The sequence below is a fragment of the Canis lupus genome, chromosome 20, assembly GCF_011100685.1.
Source record: "Canis lupus familiaris isolate Mischka breed German Shepherd chromosome 20, alternate assembly UU_Cfam_GSD_1.0, whole genome shotgun sequence".
Taxonomy (NCBI): Eukaryota; Metazoa; Chordata; class Mammalia; order Carnivora; family Canidae; genus Canis; species Canis lupus.
This window is the reverse complement of record NC_049241.1, coordinates 44,653,678-44,672,107: the sequence shown is the minus strand read 5'-3', so window position 1 is coordinate 44,672,107 and position 18,430 is coordinate 44,653,678. Positions and strand designations below refer to the sequence as shown.

Sequence of the window (18,430 nt, the reverse complement as noted above, 5' to 3'; positions counted from 1 at the left end):
ATCAGGAAAATAAAAGTGTGTGTGTGTAGAGGGGGAGAGCAAGCATGGCAAAATGTGAGTGGCTGGTGGATTCAGGTGACGGGTGTGTGTTGTTCATTCTCTGTAGTTTTGGAACTTTCTCAAAAGCTGGGGGAAGGCCAGAACTTCTGTTATTAGCCTTTTCCTTAGGTAAGGCTTAGAGATTCTGCCACTCCCCTCTGCCTGGGGCCACACTGAGGGAAAGGGGACTTCCCACTCTTTTTACTTAAACTTTGAGATTAAAAAAAAAAAAATACTTAAGGGATGCCTGGGTGGCTTGACAGGTTGGGCATCTGCCTTGGGCTCAGGGCGTGATCCTGGAGTCCTGGGATCGAGTCCCATGTTGGGTTCCCTGCATGGAGTCTGCTTCTCCCTCTGCCTGGGTCTCTGCCTCTCTCTCTCTCTCTCTCTCTCTCTCTGTGTCTCATGAATAAATAAATAAAATCTTTAAAAAAAATAACACTTTTCAGACATTGAGGAGTCAATGTAGGTCTGAAGTGATTGCTCTTCCTGCTATCCTCAAGATGTGCACAATCTTGAGTTCTGTACTTAGTTGTATGGAACTGTCCCTGGGCAGAAATTTCTGCCTGCAGCCTTGATCAGCTCAGCAGCTCATAGATAAACTTCAAATAGCAGAGAAGGTGTACTTCAAACTCAGAGCAGAGGTGAGGGAATGAACTGTTTCCCCAGTGACGTGGTTCCTGGGGGTGGGCTTGGTGTGCCTGTGATTACAGGGGTGTCTTGCACCTCAGCCTGGCAGGCCTCAGGGATCCTGGCTGGAAGTGAGAGGTTGATAACCTCAGAGGACCTCAATCCTGTACTGGCCAAAGACCAGGACCCTACAGTCCTCCTGTCAGGTCACCTGGCACGGGTTGTAAGACCTCTCTGTGCTCTCTAGTGCTTTGTTTTAACTAATTTAATTATAGCTTCTGGGGTCAAATATATTTTTGAAGTTAACGTTTATCTTAAAGCTTTCCAGAGAGTAGAGGGAGAAACTAACAACCTAGCTATAGAAGCCAGTTTGTGTTGTGGCCAGATCATAGCTAGGCAGGAATGGGGCTGCATGGGAACTGGGAATATGTGTATGCGCTCATGTGTGTGCACGTGCACATGTTCCCCAACCAGGAAGCTGGAGGACTACTGGGGCTTTGGAAATCTGAACTCTTCTCTCCAGCTTCCCCGGCTTTAGTGGAGGTGTGGAAAGTCTACCTGACCTTGTATCAGTATCATACTGTCCCCCAGGAATTCTGAGATTAGACCTAAATTTCCTGCCCCTTACCTGAAGGGGTAAGTGTGGTACAGGGAGGGTCCCCACATGTCTGGTAGATGTATCCTTTGCTGGTTCACGCCTCTCTCCCTGGTTAGGGGAGGTGAACTGTGGGATCTGAGGCCCAGATAAGGCAAGAGTGGGTTGAAAGAGAGCAGCACCTGGGTAGTATGCACTTTTCTATATTACTCTATGTACAAAGTTTGATATTTCAGGAAAGTAAAGATTCAGATATCACCAAGGACATTTATTTATATGTAAAAGCTTATGCAACCTGATAAAAAAATTTAGGAGTTGTTCTGTAAACATTTTCTTCAGGGACTAGATAGTAAATATTCTAGACTTTACAGGAGTAAATATTCTAGACTTTACAGGAGAAGCAGAAAAATTGAGGATATTATTAGGCACTTAATCCAGCCATTTAAAAATGTAAGTACTGTTCTGAACTTGAGAGGTGGGCCCACATGCTGATTCCTTCCTAGACCACCTTCTTAGGTGATCTTGGGTTTTAAGGTGTTTTTCTGCTGAGATTAGATTAGAAAAGTACCACGTTTCTCTGGAAAGATGAAAGATGATCAAAGTTAAGTCATAAAAGGTGTCAGTATCCATTTATCTAAGTTCAGGTTATCAGATCTATAGAAAGAACACTTTTAGATCAAGTAAAAAGAAGTTTGAGTTTCTTAATATTCTTAAAAACTTTGTTACCTCGGGGATCCCTGGGTGGCTCAGTGGTTTAACGCCTGCCTTTGACCCAGGGCATGATCCTGGAGTTCTGGGATCGAGTCCTGCATCGGGCTCCCTGCATGGAGCCTGCTTCTCCCTCTGCCTGTGTCTCTGCCTCTCTCTCTCTCTCTCTCTCTCTCTCTCTGTGTCTCATGAATAAATAAATAAATCTTTAAAAAAAAAAACAAAAACAACTTTGTTACCTCAAGTATTTGGGAAAGCAGTGTATTGAGTTGAAGTGGGATCACAGATGTCGGTTTCTAATTGTTGCCTTCTGAAGTGTGATATGTATACTTCCTTCACTGCCATAAGGTTAAATCCAGGTGCCATAACTTGTCACATACACTGTGTGTGCCTAGGGGCAATCATACCAGGAGACCTTGTGAGTGAGCAGCGCTGGCCCTGTGAGTAGCCTCACACTTAGTATCGCCACTGCATGTGTCAGGGGAAGCCAGAGGGGTGACTTTTTTTTTTTTTTTTTTTTTAAGATTTTATTTACTTATGATAGTCACAGAGAGAGAGAGAGAGAGAGAGGCAGAGACACAGGCAGAGGGAGAAGCAGGCTCCATGCACCGGGAGCCTGACGTGGGATTCGATCCCGCGTCTCCAGGATCGCGCCCTGGGCCAAAGGCAGGCACCAAACCGCTGCGCCACCCAGGGATCCCAGGGGTGACTTTTTGAAATGATAGCCAACTACCAGAATTTCAGAGGACAACACAACAAAAAAATCTTAACAATCAATTAAAAATGGGCAAAGGACTTCAGTAGACATTTCTCCAAAGAAGATACACAAGTGACCAACAAGCACGTGAACAGATGCTCAGCTTCATTAGCTATCAGAGAAATGCAGATGAAAACCACAATGAGATCACCTCACATTCATTAGGATGGCTATTTAAAAAAAAAACACACAAAAGAATGATAATGAGATCAATGAGTCTGTGGAGAAGTTGGAACCCTTGTGCGCTGTAGGTGGGAATGGAGAATGCGTAGCCTCTGTGGAAAATACTATGGCAGTTCCTCAAAAATAGGACACACAGAATTACCATAAGATCTAACAAGCCCATTTCTGGGCATATCCCCAAAAGAATTGAAAGCAGGGATTTGATAATTTGTATATATACTATGTTCACAGCAGCTAAAAAGTAGAAGAAACCCAAGTCCCCACTGAAGAATTAATGGATAAGCAAAATGTATATCCATAGAGTGGAATGTTATTCAGCCTTAAAAAAGGAACTTTTTTTTTCTTTTTTTTTAATTTTTTATTTATTTATGATAGTCACAGAGAGAGAGAGAGAGGCAGAGACACAGGCAGAGGGAGAAGCAGGCTCCATGCACCAGGAGCCTGATGTGGGATTCGATCCCGGGTCTCCAGGATCGCGCCCTGGCCCAAAGGCAGGCGCCAAACCGCTGCGCCACCCAGGGATCCCAACTTTTTTTTTTCTTTGAGCACACATGTGAGTGGGTGATGATGGGGGTGAGGGAGCAGATGGAAAGAGAGAATCTCAAGCAGGCTCTACACCTGTAGATCTCACAACCCTGAGATCATAATTTGAGCTGAAATCAAGAGTCAGATGCTTAACTGACTGAGCCACCCAGGTGCACCAGCTTTAAAAGAGGACATTCTGACACCTACTACAACATGAGTGAATCTGAAGACATTATGCTATGTGACATAAGCTGGTCACAAAAAGACAAATGCTATGAGATTATTTATATGAGGTCTCTAGGGTAGTCAGATTCACAGACAGAAACTAGAATGGGGGGCTTCAGGGGCTGGGGGAGGGGAATGGGGAGTTGGTGTTTAATAGGGACAGTTCCGGTTTGGGAAGATGAAAAAGTTCTGGAGATAGATGATGGTGATGGTTGCAGAATAATACGAATGTATTTAATGCCATTGAGCTGTACACTTAAAAATGGTTGCAATGGTACAGTTTATATTGTGTGTATTTTACCATAATTTTAAAAAGATATCAGGGATTCACAAATGCTAATGATTATGTTATAGCACTAACTTACCTGCATTAAAATCCAAAAGTTAATTTTGATTTTTCTTTGAAAAAACTTTTTCTTTTTTCGAACAAAGCATGGTTTTCTTGCATTTCAATTGGTTGTTGCCTACCTGAAAAAAGTACATTAAAGTAGTGGAAGAGGCTGTGAAATAGGGTTCTGGTCTGGGCTGAGACCATTATAGACACAGGTTTAGACCTCCTACTTACAACCCAAATGCACCACTGCAATTTTTGGAACACCCCCTGAGGGGCATAGCACTCCTGATTCTGGACTTCTGCATTCCCAAGAGAACTGCTATCTTTATCTCTTTTTTAAAGATATTATTTTGTTGAGAGAGAACACTCTGCGGAGGGAGAGGAGGAGGGAAAGAATCCTAACCAAACTGAGCAGCATAGAACCCGATGTGGGGGGTGGGGGGTGCACAATCCCACCACCTTGAGATCATGACCTGAGCTGAAACCAAGAATCCAACGTTCAACCGACTGAGCCACCCAGGTGCCCCTGAGCTGCTGTCTTTAGAATCTTACAGGTGCCTTGGCTGGAGCAGTGGACAGGGAAAAAGGCCCTACAGGCGCTGCTGGCTTGAGCGGGCCCACATGGCATAGCTCAGGTGGCAGGGGCTTTTTGAGGGAAGGAGACCAGTGTCAGATCTTGTCTCACAGAGAGACCTGGTGCCTGCCCTGGGGTTGTCCTGTCATTCCTCCCTGTCCTCATCACCACTCCACTCTCCTGCTGCCTGACCCAGCCTTGTGTGGGAGATGTGTCATCTCCTTCTGTGGGGAGAGATGACAAGGACTGTTGACCGCCAACCTGAGGTTCCTGGAGGTGGCTTTAGGAATGCCTGTTACTCTCTGGCAAACTGAATCTATGTGCCTCTGAATGGACGTTTGAGCTCAGGAGAAGTGCCTGTGAAATTCATGGCTTACTGTTAAAATCGCCTGTTTTATGCTTTTGCTGTTGTAACATACAAAAGGTAATATGTGGAGTAAGTTTATAGCCTCATTTCGGAAGATTGTCTTAAACATTGAACTTCTGATTCATAATGAAGAAGGGCTGCCCTCCAGAGAGGGAAACTGGCAGTGGAGGAAATACTAATGAGAGAACTGCTGTCCCACATCTCCAGTGTACACAACCTTTACTTCTGGCTTAGGCTTTGACAGGACCCTTCTCTGTGATGGGATTCCAGGCTGTCTGGCCTGACATGTGCAACTGTCCCCAGAGGGGATTGCAACTGCTTTGTAAAAAGTCATCTTGCTCCTTGTGGCCCTCAGTCATGGGAACGAAGTGTTTTCTTCAGCATCCTGGTTGGGTCATGTCTCCGTGACCAGATGGGGTTGGACCTGGATATGCAAGAGGCATGGTGGATGACCTAGGCCACCAGCACCCTGTTTTTGACCAGGTAGGTTAAATAGGGAGGTAGAGAGTGGGAAAACTCCAATCAGAAGAAGCTGAACTGTTTCAAAGTAGTGAGCAGGCCAGTGCTTCATGGAAAGGTGCTTGTGGGGAGCACATTTGGGGAGAAGCCATGTGCCTGGGCTAAGGCCCGAGAGCTGCAGCCTTGCATGGTGATGCTGCTATTCTGCTGTAGGTCGGTGGACCAGAGGGCATTCTGCAGAATGGGGCCGTGGATGACAGCGTGGCCAAGACCAGCCAGTTGTTGGCTGAGTTGAACTTTGAAGAAGATGAAGAAGATACCTATTACACAAAGGATCTCCCTGTACATGCCTGCAGGTAAGGGCGGATGGCAGAGGCACAGACTCACCTCCCAGAGCTTTTGCATTCCAGGTGGATTTGCTGGCTTTAGAAGTCCATCTAAGACTGTAGACTGTGACATTTGGTATTACAAAAATAAGGAGGTTCTTCAGGCCTATATATACATAGTCCTTGTTACTGGGCAGGAGGATGGGATCAGCACCCTCATACCCTCATTCCCCCAGAGGGTAGGGGAGAGGCTTCCCTTCTCTGCCTTCTGTCAGGTCCTCGTGGTTCCCAGTACCTGTCCTACTCACTCATTTGAAATGAACTACTTATATTTGGTGTAAGGGTAAAAAGGGTTTACCTTGGGTTTAGAGGGTAAAAAGCAGCTAAGATTTCTCTTAGGAAGAGATGATCATAGGATACTTTAACATATCTGCCTCTCTGATCTGTTCAAAACTTCTGAAAAATTAGAATTGAATAGTCGGTGGATAGAACTACTTGTTGACCAAGTTTGGAATTCTCATTTGTAGCAGGACCTATCCCTTATATTTGGATGGACCCTTAAGAATGGACTTATTCGTGTTTTTTGTTACACGTAGACAGGGAAATTGAGACCAAAAGAGGTGATTGGTCTTGTTCAGGGCACCTGGCAAGTCAGTGCCATTTTGGGCCTGGGCTCCAGCACTGTCTTGCCTGTCTCCCAGGCATGCTGACCTTCTGAAGTCTGTGCCTGCCACAGGACAGAGTGCTGCTCTTTCCCCTGCTCAGTGGGCAGACTTTTCTTTTTTTTTTTTTTTAAACTTTATTTTGGCTTTTTGTTTTTAACTTTATTTTGGCTCTTTTTTCACTCCTTTACAAATGATTTTACGTATGTGTTAGTATTCCTGTTATCTGCACAAATCCTGGTGAAGTGGTTCTGGTAAAGCTGCAGGTGGTTAAAGTTTGACACCCCTCACCCTCCAAGCTATCCCCATGGTGTGGGGTGTTGGAGGGGGAAGGTTCTTGACTGGAGCACATTCTTGAGACTCAGTCTTGGTTTTATACACATAAAGAACTCCGTTGTTAGCCATTTTTTGTTTTTGATATGTTGATTTTCAGAAGAATGAGGCTGGGGGCTCTCTTGAGGTGCTCCTTGTAAGCTTGAGCTCAAGTCAGCCAGAGACCCTTTGCTGCTGGGTATGAGCAAAGCGTTCCCGGGAGCATGGCGCCCTCTGCTGGAGAGTGGAGTGCCTTGTGAATGCACCGCTCGACTTGTGTGTCCAGAGCCAGGGATGCTGATTTCCCTGCTTATAAGTCATGGTTCCTGAAACTTAAGGCCAAAGCGGGGTGGCTAGGGGTTGTTTTGGGGTATCAGACCTTGTTATTGGGTTCCCCTGGCATTTTCCACAGCTCTCACCCCTCACCTGGCAGGGGCTTTGCTATTGCCTAGGGCTTCTCTCAGAAGCCTCCACGGCCCCCTGTACCCCTTCCCTGCTTTGTCGGGGTTGGGAAGTCTCTGCCGCTAACTGATTGGATTTTGCTAGTGGGATTGTTGGGTTTGAGTATGTGTTTAATGAAAAATTTAAAAATGTTGTAAGAGGAAAGAATTTTACATCTTGCCAAATTAAAACCAGAGAGAGACCTTCCAGATTTAACTGTTGATGTTTTGACTTTTTTAGTTACTGCGGAATACACGATCCTGCTTGCGTGGTTTACTGTAACACCAGCAAGAAGTGGTTCTGTAACGGGCGTGGAAATACTTCTGGCAGGTAGATAATCAGACCGTGCATGTGTCTTTAATCAATGCTGTGCTCAGATTTGTGTGTAAATTATGGAAATGTTGAAGCAAAAGCACAATATAAAATCACGCTAACAAACCTGGTTTTTCCCCTCCTCTGTGACTGGTTTAACTTGAAACAGATGGTGGTGTGTGAATGCCTTAATGTATTTACCCTTGATTTATTCTCTGTGGTTCTTTTTATTATGCAAGTAGGGTTGGCTTAATTCTCCTTCCCCGTTTTTATTTATATTTTTCTGCAAGATGAGCTCCTGGCACGCCCGTTCATCTTCATTACTGGGTGCCTGGGGAGGATGTTCCCAAGACAGTAATGGGCATCCATGGGAGCCACTTCCTGAGAAGGCTCCCTCTGGCCTTAGCTCATCGGAGCAGTCCTGAGGCTAATACGGGCCAGATCCTGAATCATCGGATTAAATTAAGTTCACTTGACCGTCGTCTCTGGGCTTCCCTTCCTGCTGTTGATCAGCAGCAGCTGTGACTGGGTCTCTTGTTTCGTGTTTGGGGTGAGACCAGTTTTGTGCTGGTGCTTGGATTCCAAGAGAGGGTCCAGTCCTGGTGGCTTCTCCAGAGCTGCTGTGATGTGTGACAACTCACACCACTGTTCTGGAGAAGTGGAACAGTCTTGTGAGACAGGGCTCCAGGTTGTCAGCAAGAAAGGAGCATCTTCTGGGAGTCATGTTGTAGAGACATACAGTGACAAAACCCCATAGGCAGGTATATTTGCACAGAGTCCCCACCCTTCCTGTGTCTTCCAGGCTTCACCATTTCATGCGTGCTGCCTAAGGACACAGTGGTCAGATCTCTTGTCATCTTAGAGTTAGCAGTGCGAATTGTAGGGTTCTGAGTGAGGCAAGAAAGTGGGCTAATACTTAATTCTAAAGATTTGAAAGGAAAAGCATCTTCAGGGTAACCGGATTCATATCCCATTTTCAGAATGTTCTGGGTAATTTCAGCATTACTGTGTTTGCATTAGTTCCTCTCCTGCAGGAAAAGCAATTAAAACTTCTTAGCTGGCAACCCCAGCTTCCGGTCAGTAGAGCCAAGATCAGAGAAGTGAGCAAAAGGCCTCTAAGAGAAAACAGACTGTGAACCACACTGCATTTTTGCATGAGACCAGATTGTAAAAATTATGGGGCACTTAACCTTCAGGGAGCTTCCAGTGTAACCTGGTGGGGCAGGTGCAGAAAAGACAAGAGGAAATCAGTCTGGTAAAAATGCCTGGTTGTGATAGCTTCAGAAGAGTGGATGTTCTCTGGGTGCACAGTGGTGACAGCTGGCTTCATGAAGCTAGAGAGAGTTAAAATGTGGCATCTGAGCTAAAGCTTGTCACAGAAGGGGTTTCCCCGAGGTGAGGGAGGGCAGCAGCAGGGCAGTCTGGAAGCCTGGCAGGTGTGCTTGGTGTCTGACCAACCCGCAGCAAGGCTGTAGGTAGCTGGGAGAGCCTAAGACAGAGCCAAGCACCACCTGTGGGCTACATGCCCGGCTGGATTGTCTTAGGGTGGAGTTCGCAAGCCCCAGGTGTAGGTGAGCTGTGTCCCGGAAATGGGAAGGACAGTAGAGTCCTGGCCGCCCAGCAGCAAGGAAAGAGCTGAGACAGTGGGGTTTCAGACAGTTCAGAGCGGGCCCTGTGCTTCCTGAGAGTAGCCCTGAGCCCCGCTGCTCTATATTTTTTACTGTCCTCAGGTTTCTAATACGTTTGGTTATCAAGTTTCCTGGCCTGCAGCAAATTAGGAGGGGCTGTTGCTCCTGGAAGCAGGCACAGGGGCCTGGAGAAGCAACTTCTTTGAGAGCAGCAGCAGCCCAGAAGCCTCAGCAAGCAGAGAGGAGCAGAGGAAGGGGCAGGCCTCCTGCCTCTCCGGGACAGCAGCCTTGGCCCCACTGATAGGTTCATTCAGGCCCCATACGTAGGATTTCAGAAAGCAGGAACTAAAAAAAAAAAAGAAGCAGGAACTATGTGAAACGTGTTAGGAAAGTTTTCCTTAAAGGCTGTTCAAGTCGGATTGATTTTTGCGCTCAGTGGGGAGCCAGTTCAGGGGCGGGCTGGCCCCCTGGGATGCCAGATGGATGAGGTGTGACCGCCCCTGCTAATGGACTGTGAACGGTACCGGAACTTTTAACGGGGGGCTCGAAAATTGGAAGTGGTGAAAAGCCAAACTTTGGGTGTTAACTATTTATCATTTCCTGGTTTCAGCCACATTGTAAATCACCTCGTGAGGGCAAAATGCAAAGAGGTGACTCTGCACAAGGATGGGCCCCTGGGGGAGACAGTCCTGGAATGTTACAACTGTGGCTGCCGCAATGTCTTCCTCCTTGGCTTCATCCCTGCCAAGGCTGACTCAGTAGTGGTGCTGCTGTGCAGGTGAGGGCGGAGCCCCCCATTCAGAGGGGGTGGAGGCACTTGGCCCCAGTAGGCCCTGTTCTGCCCATTAGAGAGGTGTGAGGATATTTGGGGGCTGGGGCTAGTTAAGAGAACTGGGAATGTTGAATAACTTTTGGGGTGTGTTCTGGTTAAATCATAAAAAGAATTCTGTAAAAACAGTGTAAGGAGTTTTAAGAGTTCAGAGCTCAAGTGCATGGGGAGAGGCAGTGATTACTAGCAATTTAAAGGTAATATGATCACATAATAAAATGCAAGGAACGTCACTTTGGGATAAAAGGTAAGCCTTGGGGGTGGCAATCACCCTCACCCTGGCTTCCCCTGCCCTTGGTTTCTGTAGGCAGCCCTGCGCCAGTCAGAGCAGCCTGAAGGACATCAACTGGGATAGCTCCCAGTGGCAGCCCCTCATCCAGGACCGCTGCTTCCTCTCTTGGCTGGTCAAGATCCCTTCTGAGCAGGAGCAGCTGCGGGCTCGGCAGATCACCGCCCAGCAGATCAACAAGCTGGAGGAGCTCTGGAAGGTGAGGGCCTGCTGAGAATGCAAATCTGCCTCAGCACTGTTCTTGTCCAAGGAGAGCTGCTGGGAGTGACTAGCTTCACAACGGGAGAGATTCTGGAAGGAACTCCAGGGAGAGACTGCCATCTCTACCTGGAATGGCCCCGTGGTGGAATCCCACAGGCACCTCCTGCCAGGCCTCTGGGAACGGATAGCTCCGGTTGCTGGAATTTTTCTCTTGTTGCAGAGGGTGAGGGTGGGTGGTGGGAAGGAGGAAGACCAGAACTGGCTGTGGACGGCTATGGGCGGCTGTGGGTGGACATGGCAAGAGGAGGTAGTCCTGGGGAGACAGGACTGTGAGGATTCTTTAAGATCTCGTTGGCCCTGTGACGTGTCTGAAGCCAGGGGTGAATGTTCAGGGAAGAAGGGATCTAGGTCACAAAGGTCAGAGAGGCAGGGCCCACAGCAGCTGGATGAGTGAAGAGGAGGGGCTTCCAGCTTGGGTGGTTCAGTGCCAACCCCATGTGACAGACCTAGTTCTCCAGGAAAGCCCTTCTCTGGTTCTGGTTCAGCTTTTGGTTTGGTGGGTTTTTGTTTTTGTTTTTTTGTTTTTGTTTTGTTTTGTTTCGTTTGTTTGTTTTGTTTTTTTGGTTCAGCTTTTGTGATAAAGTTTTTGTAATTGGGCTAGAAACTTTAATTAGGAGCCCATATAATCCAAAATCTTTTTTTTTTTTTTTTTTTTTTTAAGATTTTATTCATGAGAGACAGAGAGAGAGAGAGAGAGAGAGAGGCAGAGACACAGGCAGGGGGAGAAGCAGGCTCCATGCAGAGACAGAGCCCGACGTGGGACTCGATCCCGGGTCTCCAGGATCTGCCCCTGGGCCAAAGGTGGTGCTAAACCGCTGAGCCACTAGGGCTGCCCCCAATAATCCAAAATCTTAAATGTGAATTTATTTTTACTTTGAGTGCAAGTCAGAATAGTTCTCAACTGTCATCTAGCAAGGTACCTTTCTACTTCAGTTTTCAGATGGCCAGAACTATTTCACCTTTTCTGTTTATAGCCACACAGCCTAGATATTGTTCTGTCCCTGCCAGGGACGAGTGTATCGCCCCTAATCAGGGTCAGGAGGAAATTGGGGTGGGGGGAAAAGTTGGGCCTCCTCTTCTGTTTACACAGCCAGAGGACTAGTGGTCTTTCTGGCAGCCCAAAAGAGGTATTCTCTCTCCCAGTTCAGGGACTAGGCATTTGTTGGAGAATATAGTCACTTGCTGATACAGGTGTGTCAGGCTGTGTACCTGGGGTGTCTTTGCTAGTATTCACCCTGTTGGTGTAGCCCTGGGCAAGGGAAGAATAGGGGTGACAGCTGAAGGGGGAGCAAAGACCCAGACCCGTGTCCACCTCCCTGTGCCACATACACTTTATCACATGAGGGCTCTCTTCGTGGGGTGGACACCACCAGCCACCAGTGCTCTCTGAATGACAGGCTGACATTGGCTTGTTCTGATAGGTGGTGGCTATGGCCTGTTCTTCTAATGACTAGTGAGCCCGTGTGTACTTCCTTTTGTATGTAGGTGAAAATGGGGAAGAACAGTTGTGGTGCTTGTCTTCTAGGAAAATCCTTCTGCCACTTTGGAGGACCTGGAGAAGCCAGGCGTGGACGAGGAGCCGCAGCATGTCCTCCTGCGGTACGAGGATGCCTACCAGTACCAGAACATATTCGGCCCTCTGGTCAAGCTGGAGGCCGACTACGATAAGAAACTGAAAGAGTCCCAGGTGATGTGGTGTGTGCAGGAGGGTTTCGGTCATTTTAACCCAGCGTCTCTCCTAAGGTCTGGGGAGGGCGGTTTTCTCTGCAAACTGCGGACGCTGACATGGGCAGAGGCGCAGTGCTCTGAGAGACGGAATGGTGGATTGAGGGCAGGCAAGGGAGTGACCCTTGGGCAGACGCCCGGTTGCTCAGAGCTAAACACCGAGTGTTTTCTGATTTAAAATCCAACAAAAATCCCCCCTCTCAGTTGGGGTCACAGCCTTTGCCCACGGCTATGAGAGTCGGAGCTGAGGAGCCCATGGCACGCTGAGGGCACTCCTTGTACCAGTCTCCTGAAGAACACATGTAGGAAGCGGGAGCTCTGAGGATCGGCCACCAGCTTCCTTCTCCCTCCACGGTTCACAGAAAAGCCACCTCTGAGAGCAGACGTCGTGTGGGGGTCTCCTGGTCATCTTGAGCGGGTTCTGGGGGTCCTAATGGCTTCTCTCCCGGATGTGCCCTTGTTGGTGTTGCAGGCTGTTGGGTGCTGTGTGCTGCACCCTGACATCATGGCTTGTAAGGTCGCCATAGGGCACACACCTGTGGAAACCCAGACACGAGGAGTCCAGGCCCGTGTCTGTGTCTCAGGCTAACAGGGCTCTTATTTTTCATGTGCTCAGACTCAAGATAACATCACGGTCAGGTGGGACCTGGGCCTTAACAAGAAGAGAATCGCCTACTTCACTTTGCCCAAGACTGACTCTGGTAATGAGGATTTAGTCATAATTTGGTTAAGAGGTGATTTTAAGTTTTAAAATATTTGTGACCATAAGTAGCATAAAATTCCTAGTTTCACCCTTGTAAAGTGTCCCTTAATTTGAACTCTTCATGGTGGCAGCCTTGGCACATGTTGAAAACGCTAACTTTCTTGCTGTGTTTTCTCTGTAAGACATGCGGCTCATGCAGGGGGATGAGATATGCCTGAGGTACAAAGGGGATCTGGCACCCCTCTGGAAAGGGATCGGCCACGTCATCAAGGTCCCTGATAGTATCCTTTGTGTAAAGAAGGACGAGTTCATCCTGAGCACAGGTGGCCTGTGTGGGGGTCGCCTCGGGGAGGAAAGGGCTCCGCGGGTGGCTGGGGGCGGTGGGAGTCCCTCTGAGTGATGGGGTTTGCCACTGAGTCTTTTCTTCAGTTGTACTCTGAGGGTGCACCATGTGTATCAAACTGATCAAAGAGCTGCCTGGCCTGAGGCCAGGGCCTGCCCAGCTCTGTGCCCTGGGGCTCTGGAGGCTCCACCAGAATCCTGGCCTGCTCCATGCTGGGTGCTGCCCCAGTGCTCACAGGATTGCAGGAGCTGGCAGTAGGGGGGCGCAGACACCATGGTGGTGACTGTCAGTGAGAACATGGGCCAGGTGGGCTGGGTTTTCTGTGCTGGGCACAGGGGAGGGTCTTTTTTCTCAGTAGCTGAATGAAGGCTCCTCAGAAAGGTAAACCCAGCTTTTGACAATGATGAAACTTAACTCAGTGGCACAGATTATGGCGATGAGATCGCCATTGAGCTTCGGAGCAGTGTGGGTGCACCTGTGGAGGTGACTCATAACTTCCAGGTGGATTTCGTATGGAAGTCAACCTCCTTTGATAGGTATGTCCACCTTACCCCTGCAGGTACTACTGCATCTGTTTTGCAGTGCTCTGCTGGTGGCACAGCTGCCGCCTCCACCATCTGGATGATTCTCATCTGCAGTTGCCAGGCCTCACACCAAACACTCCATGGTCGTGCGGGTCCCTGACCCTGAGTTTTCCTTCCAGGATGCAGAGTGCGTTGAAAACGTTCGCCGTGGATGAGACCTCTGTGTCGGGCTACATCTACCACAAACTGCTCGGGCATGAGGTGGAGGATGTGATCATTAAGTGCCAGCTGCCAAAACGCTTTACGGCACAGGGGCTCCCCGACCTCAACCATTCTCAGGTTCTCACCCATTCTGGGGACTAGAAGGGGCCTGGCTGGCAGAGCCTGCTTGGATGGGCAGCCCCCCTCATTCCCCAGGGTTGGGTGCAGCCTAGCACTTATCTGTTATCTGAAGGTTTATGCTGTGAAGACTGTGCTGCAAAGACCGCTGAGCCTGATCCAGGGACCACCAGGCACAGGGAAGACAGTGACCTCTGCCACCATCGTCTATCACCTTGCTCGGCAGGGCAATGGGTAGGGCTCAACACCACCCAAGGTGGGGGTGGGGGAGACCTGTCTGCTGGGATGCCTGGGGGCCCCTCTTACCTGGCACTCTGTGTTTTACATTATCTGTGTGAGTTCTGATCTTTGTGGTTGCTTTTAATAAGCAAGCGTGCTGCTCTGGTAGAGGCCACAGTGGGTCAGTGTGTTAGCGCATCTTGACTTTTGTACTTGTGTGCACCTTAGAGCTTTGAAAGTCTTTAGGGTGCAGACAGGAGGGTGAGGATGCAGGATCCTGTTAGTAGTATTGCTGCACATGAGAAATGTGAAAACTAGGTGGGAATAGGAAGCGCCAGACCAGTTGGGTTTTAGCTCCTTCAGCTTTGTTCATTCCTGGCTTTAGTCTTAGATCACGAGTGGGGCTCTGTTGCCTGTGATTCAGAACAACAGTCCTGGCAGTTAGCATTTCCTGAATTTCCTCTGGGTGAGCTCTGAGACGTTCATTCACATTGTGTTGAAGGCCTGTGCTCGTCTGTGCTCCGAGTAACATAGCTGTGGATCAGCTGACTGAGAAGATCCACCAGACTGGGCTGAAAGTTGTACGGCTTTGTGCCAAGAGCCGTGAGGCCATCGACTCCCCAGTGTCATTCTTGGCCCTGCACAACCAGATCAGGAACATGGACAGGTGGGTGTTGGATAGCCCACCTTAAGCACAGCACATCTCCCGTGCGCGGTCCCTGATGACACATGCCTCCCGTGCCTGCTGACATGTCACCATGCTTCCAGCATGCCAGAGCTACAGAAGCTGCAGCAGCTGAAGGATGAGACGGGGGAGCTGTCATCTGCTGATGAGAAGCGGTACCGGGCTCTGAAGCGTACCGCTGAGAGGGAGCTGCTCATGGTGAGCTCTTAGCCTCAGCACTGTTTTGTTCTGTTTGGCTGTGGGACTGTCCCAGTATGTGGAGCTGTAGATCAGTTTATTTTGCTTTTGGGAAAGAACTTCGATCCCTCCCATATTTGTCTTCTCAGTGGTTGCACATCTTGGTCTGGAGGTGGGTCTGGAACACTCTCCTGCTCTTTTATAACAAACCAACCAAGGTTTCCTCAGCTCAACACTGCCTCTCAGAGGCTGTTTTAGGCACAGAACCATGTCTGTGCTGAGAGATTTTTGTGATAAAGTACGATCACTTAGAGCCTGGACGTAGATGTTGTCCAGGTGGGATAGCAGCCTGTTTCCATAAGTGTCGGGGAGAGTGTGAATCTGTGTCCTGTCCTGTCTGCCCTTTGGGGCCTGGTAACATTTACCATGCAGGTGCCCTGATGCCTCACCTACTCTTGTCTCCAGAATGCAGATGTCATCTGCTGCACATGTGTGGGTGCAGGGGACCCAAGGCTTGCCAAGATGCAGTTCCGCTCCATTTTAATTGACGAGAGCACCCAGGCCACTGAGCCAGAATGCATGGTCCCTGTGGTCCTTGGTGCCAAGCAGGTGGGCCATTCACTGTAGTCCTGTTTGAAAATGTGTGTGTTCTCTTGTTCCAGTTCTGTGTGATTCTCAGTGCTGGGGTTTGTTTTTGATAATGCTTTATGTACCATGATATCCTGACAGAGCAGAGGGATGCACAGTTGAGGGGTTCTTGGAAGGATGAGTGCCCTACCCAGCACCTCTTTTGGGTCCTGAGTGCACATCTGTGTGTTTCATATGTGGGTTTCCCCGCTATCCACAAGTAAAACATTGCTTTGAAACCTCTCATAAGCCAAAATGAAATAAAGTGAGGAATATCTGTGCTTTCCGAAAGTTCACATCATGCCACTTGGCTTTTGCAAAAGCCAACATTAGTACCTGTTCTTGACAACTGAAAGAAATCTGAAGGGGATTTTTGCTTTTACGATGAAAGCCATAAGCATATTAATACAGGTCTTTTGTAAAAGAGAAGTGGCATAAGGTGAACTTTTTTTTTTAAGATTTTATTTATTCATGATAGAGAGAGACACAGGCAGAGAGAGGAGCAGGCTCCATGCAGGGAGTCTGATGTGAGACTCGATCCTGGGACTCCGGGATCACGCCCTGGGCCAAAGGCAGGCGCTTAAACCGCTGAGCCCCCCTGGCTGCCCATAAGGTGAACTTTGTTAGGAAAATCAGGATACTTGTATGTGGTGGGTGGTCCTGTGCCTGGTCAACGCTTACTACTTGAATCCACATGGCCAGGTGGTCGTATAGCACCCGGGTTAGTGCCCCCATGAGCGGGTGTCTGTGCCGTTTCATACTCAGGTTCCTCACCTGTGTGGGCCTCTCCCCACAGCTCATCCTCGTGGGTGACCACTGCCAGCTGGGCCCTGTGGTGATGTGCAAGAAAGCAGCCAAGGCTGGACTATCTCAGTCGCTCTTTGAGCGCCTGGTGGTGCTGGGCATCCGTCCCATCCGCCTCCAGGTCCAGTATCGGATGCACCCTGCGCTCAGTGCCTTCCCATCCAACATATTCTACGAGGGCTCTCTTCAGAATGGCGTCACTGCAGGTAGTGCTTAACCCAGAGTGGGGGGCCTAGAGGGAACGCAGCCTGGGAATGAAACCTGCTGTCGCTGCCCAGGCGGCCTCACGTGGCGATCACTTATGTGTAGGGGTCACCTCAGCTCCAGTGGTGTACAGGACGCAATGTCCACTCTGTGGGGTGGGCTAGGGGAGCTTATCCTTATAAAATGCAGAGTCAGTACGTGAGAATTCTCAGCAGGGGCATATCACACAGCATGCAGAGCAGGAGGTGGCAGAATTGACAGTTCCTCCCACTCCTGACCCTGTTGTTCTCAGAGCCCAGGCCCTGGGGGTTCACAGAACTGAGGTCAGAACTACTCTTGTAGTAACACTGAGGCATCGTGTGCCCTTTTGCCATGTGTATGGTTATGCTGAAGGTGCAGAAGCGTCCCTGGAAGGCTGGCTGTTGCTGCGGCATGAGTGGGGACAGTGCTTTTAGAGTGCCCGTGTGTTCTCATTGCCACATGCTTGCAGCAGGCAAGGCCCCAATCAACAAAGAGTACTCACTTTACTAACCCCTTGGGTGCACATCCTTGGGACCCTGTGCGTGACTAAGACACTTGGCAGTTGTGGTAGGTGCTTGGAAAAGGACACAGGGATACGTTTGTGGGCTGTCCTTCAGCCTGGGGTGTTCAACAGGTGCTTTCCCAGAAATGATCAAAGAGAGCCAGCCTGTGGCTTCAAGGAAAATAGTTGACAGTATTTATCACCAGTGGTAAAACCTTGAGAATTCAGATGAAAATCAGAATTTTGGAAAACTCAGCTGATCAAGTCTTTCTAATGCTGAGTGGCTTTTCTGATGAGATCTGTGGTGGACAAATGTCTGTGGAGTGTGGAGTCTCTGGAAGCTCTGCTTGACTTGGTGAGCAAGTACTTCCCATGCTGATGGCCAGCAAGGATGGTACAAAGTCTGAGGCTGTCTCCAGGGCAGGGCCGAGGAGGGCCACCATCATCGCGAGCCTGCAGGGTGACCTTCTATCCAGTGTTGGTCTGGAATCAGGCAGGATCTCATAATTGTGGGGAAGGTCATGAAACACTCTTCCCTTTTCCAGCCACATGCATCTGTGAGTCCCGGTCATGCTACTGGCAGGGCTGACAGAGACTGGCTGCAGGAGCAGAGTCCACCGTTCGGGAACGGAGTTGCAGAAACTCAATAGATAATATACTTTAGTGGGAAATGTTGTTTTTCATAAAAAAGGATTTTGCTGATGTTTATTTTTAGAGGAATTCATACATATTTTGTGTTTCTAGGTTTTTAAATACAGTAAACTTCAGTAGAGTAAAATTATGGAAATGGTAGCTATTGGGATTCCTCAACTTTTCAGAGTATGAAAGAGTCCTGAGACTGGCGTTCTTAATGTTTGGTTCATGCCAGCAGCCTGCCATGTCAGCCTTGTCTGGCCTGCTGTCTAGGTGAGATGGAGGCTGAGAGTGCGTGCCCGGCCCGGCCACGAAGCTGCCATGTGGTGCAGTCCTGGGAGTTGATGGGACTGTTACCATCACTGTGATGCTTAGAACATTGCTGGTCCATTGGGTGGTAGGGCTAGGAAGAGCCAGGCCACAGGGAACTTGTTTGCTATTGGATGCTAGTTGGGAAAGCCACCACTT

The 18,430-nt window shown here is 48.8% G+C and overlaps 1 protein-coding gene across 2 annotated transcripts in view; it reads left to right on the top strand.

Annotated features, from left to right (window-relative positions):
- The window catches only part of UPF1 (UPF1 RNA helicase and ATPase), a 36,620-nt gene that overhangs the window by 8,219 nt on the left and 9,971 nt on the right, over positions 1 to 18,430 (top strand). Inside the window, exons 2-15 of one of the 2 annotated variants that reach the window (XM_038566788.1) lie at positions 5,610 to 5,752; positions 7,378 to 7,467; positions 9,688 to 9,855; positions 10,214 to 10,394; positions 11,982 to 12,143; positions 12,798 to 12,915; positions 13,067 to 13,165; positions 13,655 to 13,763; positions 13,931 to 14,090; positions 14,206 to 14,324; positions 14,812 to 14,976; positions 15,078 to 15,192; positions 15,637 to 15,780; positions 16,595 to 16,808. In XM_038566788.1, coding sequence (XP_038422716.1) covers positions 5,610 to 5,752; positions 7,378 to 7,467; positions 9,688 to 9,855; positions 10,214 to 10,394; positions 11,982 to 12,143; positions 12,798 to 12,915; positions 13,067 to 13,165; positions 13,655 to 13,763; positions 13,931 to 14,090; positions 14,206 to 14,324; positions 14,812 to 14,976; positions 15,078 to 15,192; positions 15,637 to 15,780; positions 16,595 to 16,808 — 1,987 coding nt within the window. The remainder of the gene's footprint in view (positions 1 to 5,609; positions 5,753 to 7,377; positions 7,468 to 9,687; positions 9,856 to 10,213; positions 10,395 to 11,981; positions 12,144 to 12,797; positions 12,916 to 13,066; positions 13,166 to 13,654; positions 13,764 to 13,930; positions 14,091 to 14,205; positions 14,325 to 14,811; positions 14,977 to 15,077; positions 15,193 to 15,636; positions 15,781 to 16,594; positions 16,809 to 18,430) is intronic. The other variant, XM_038566789.1, reaches the window with a different exon arrangement.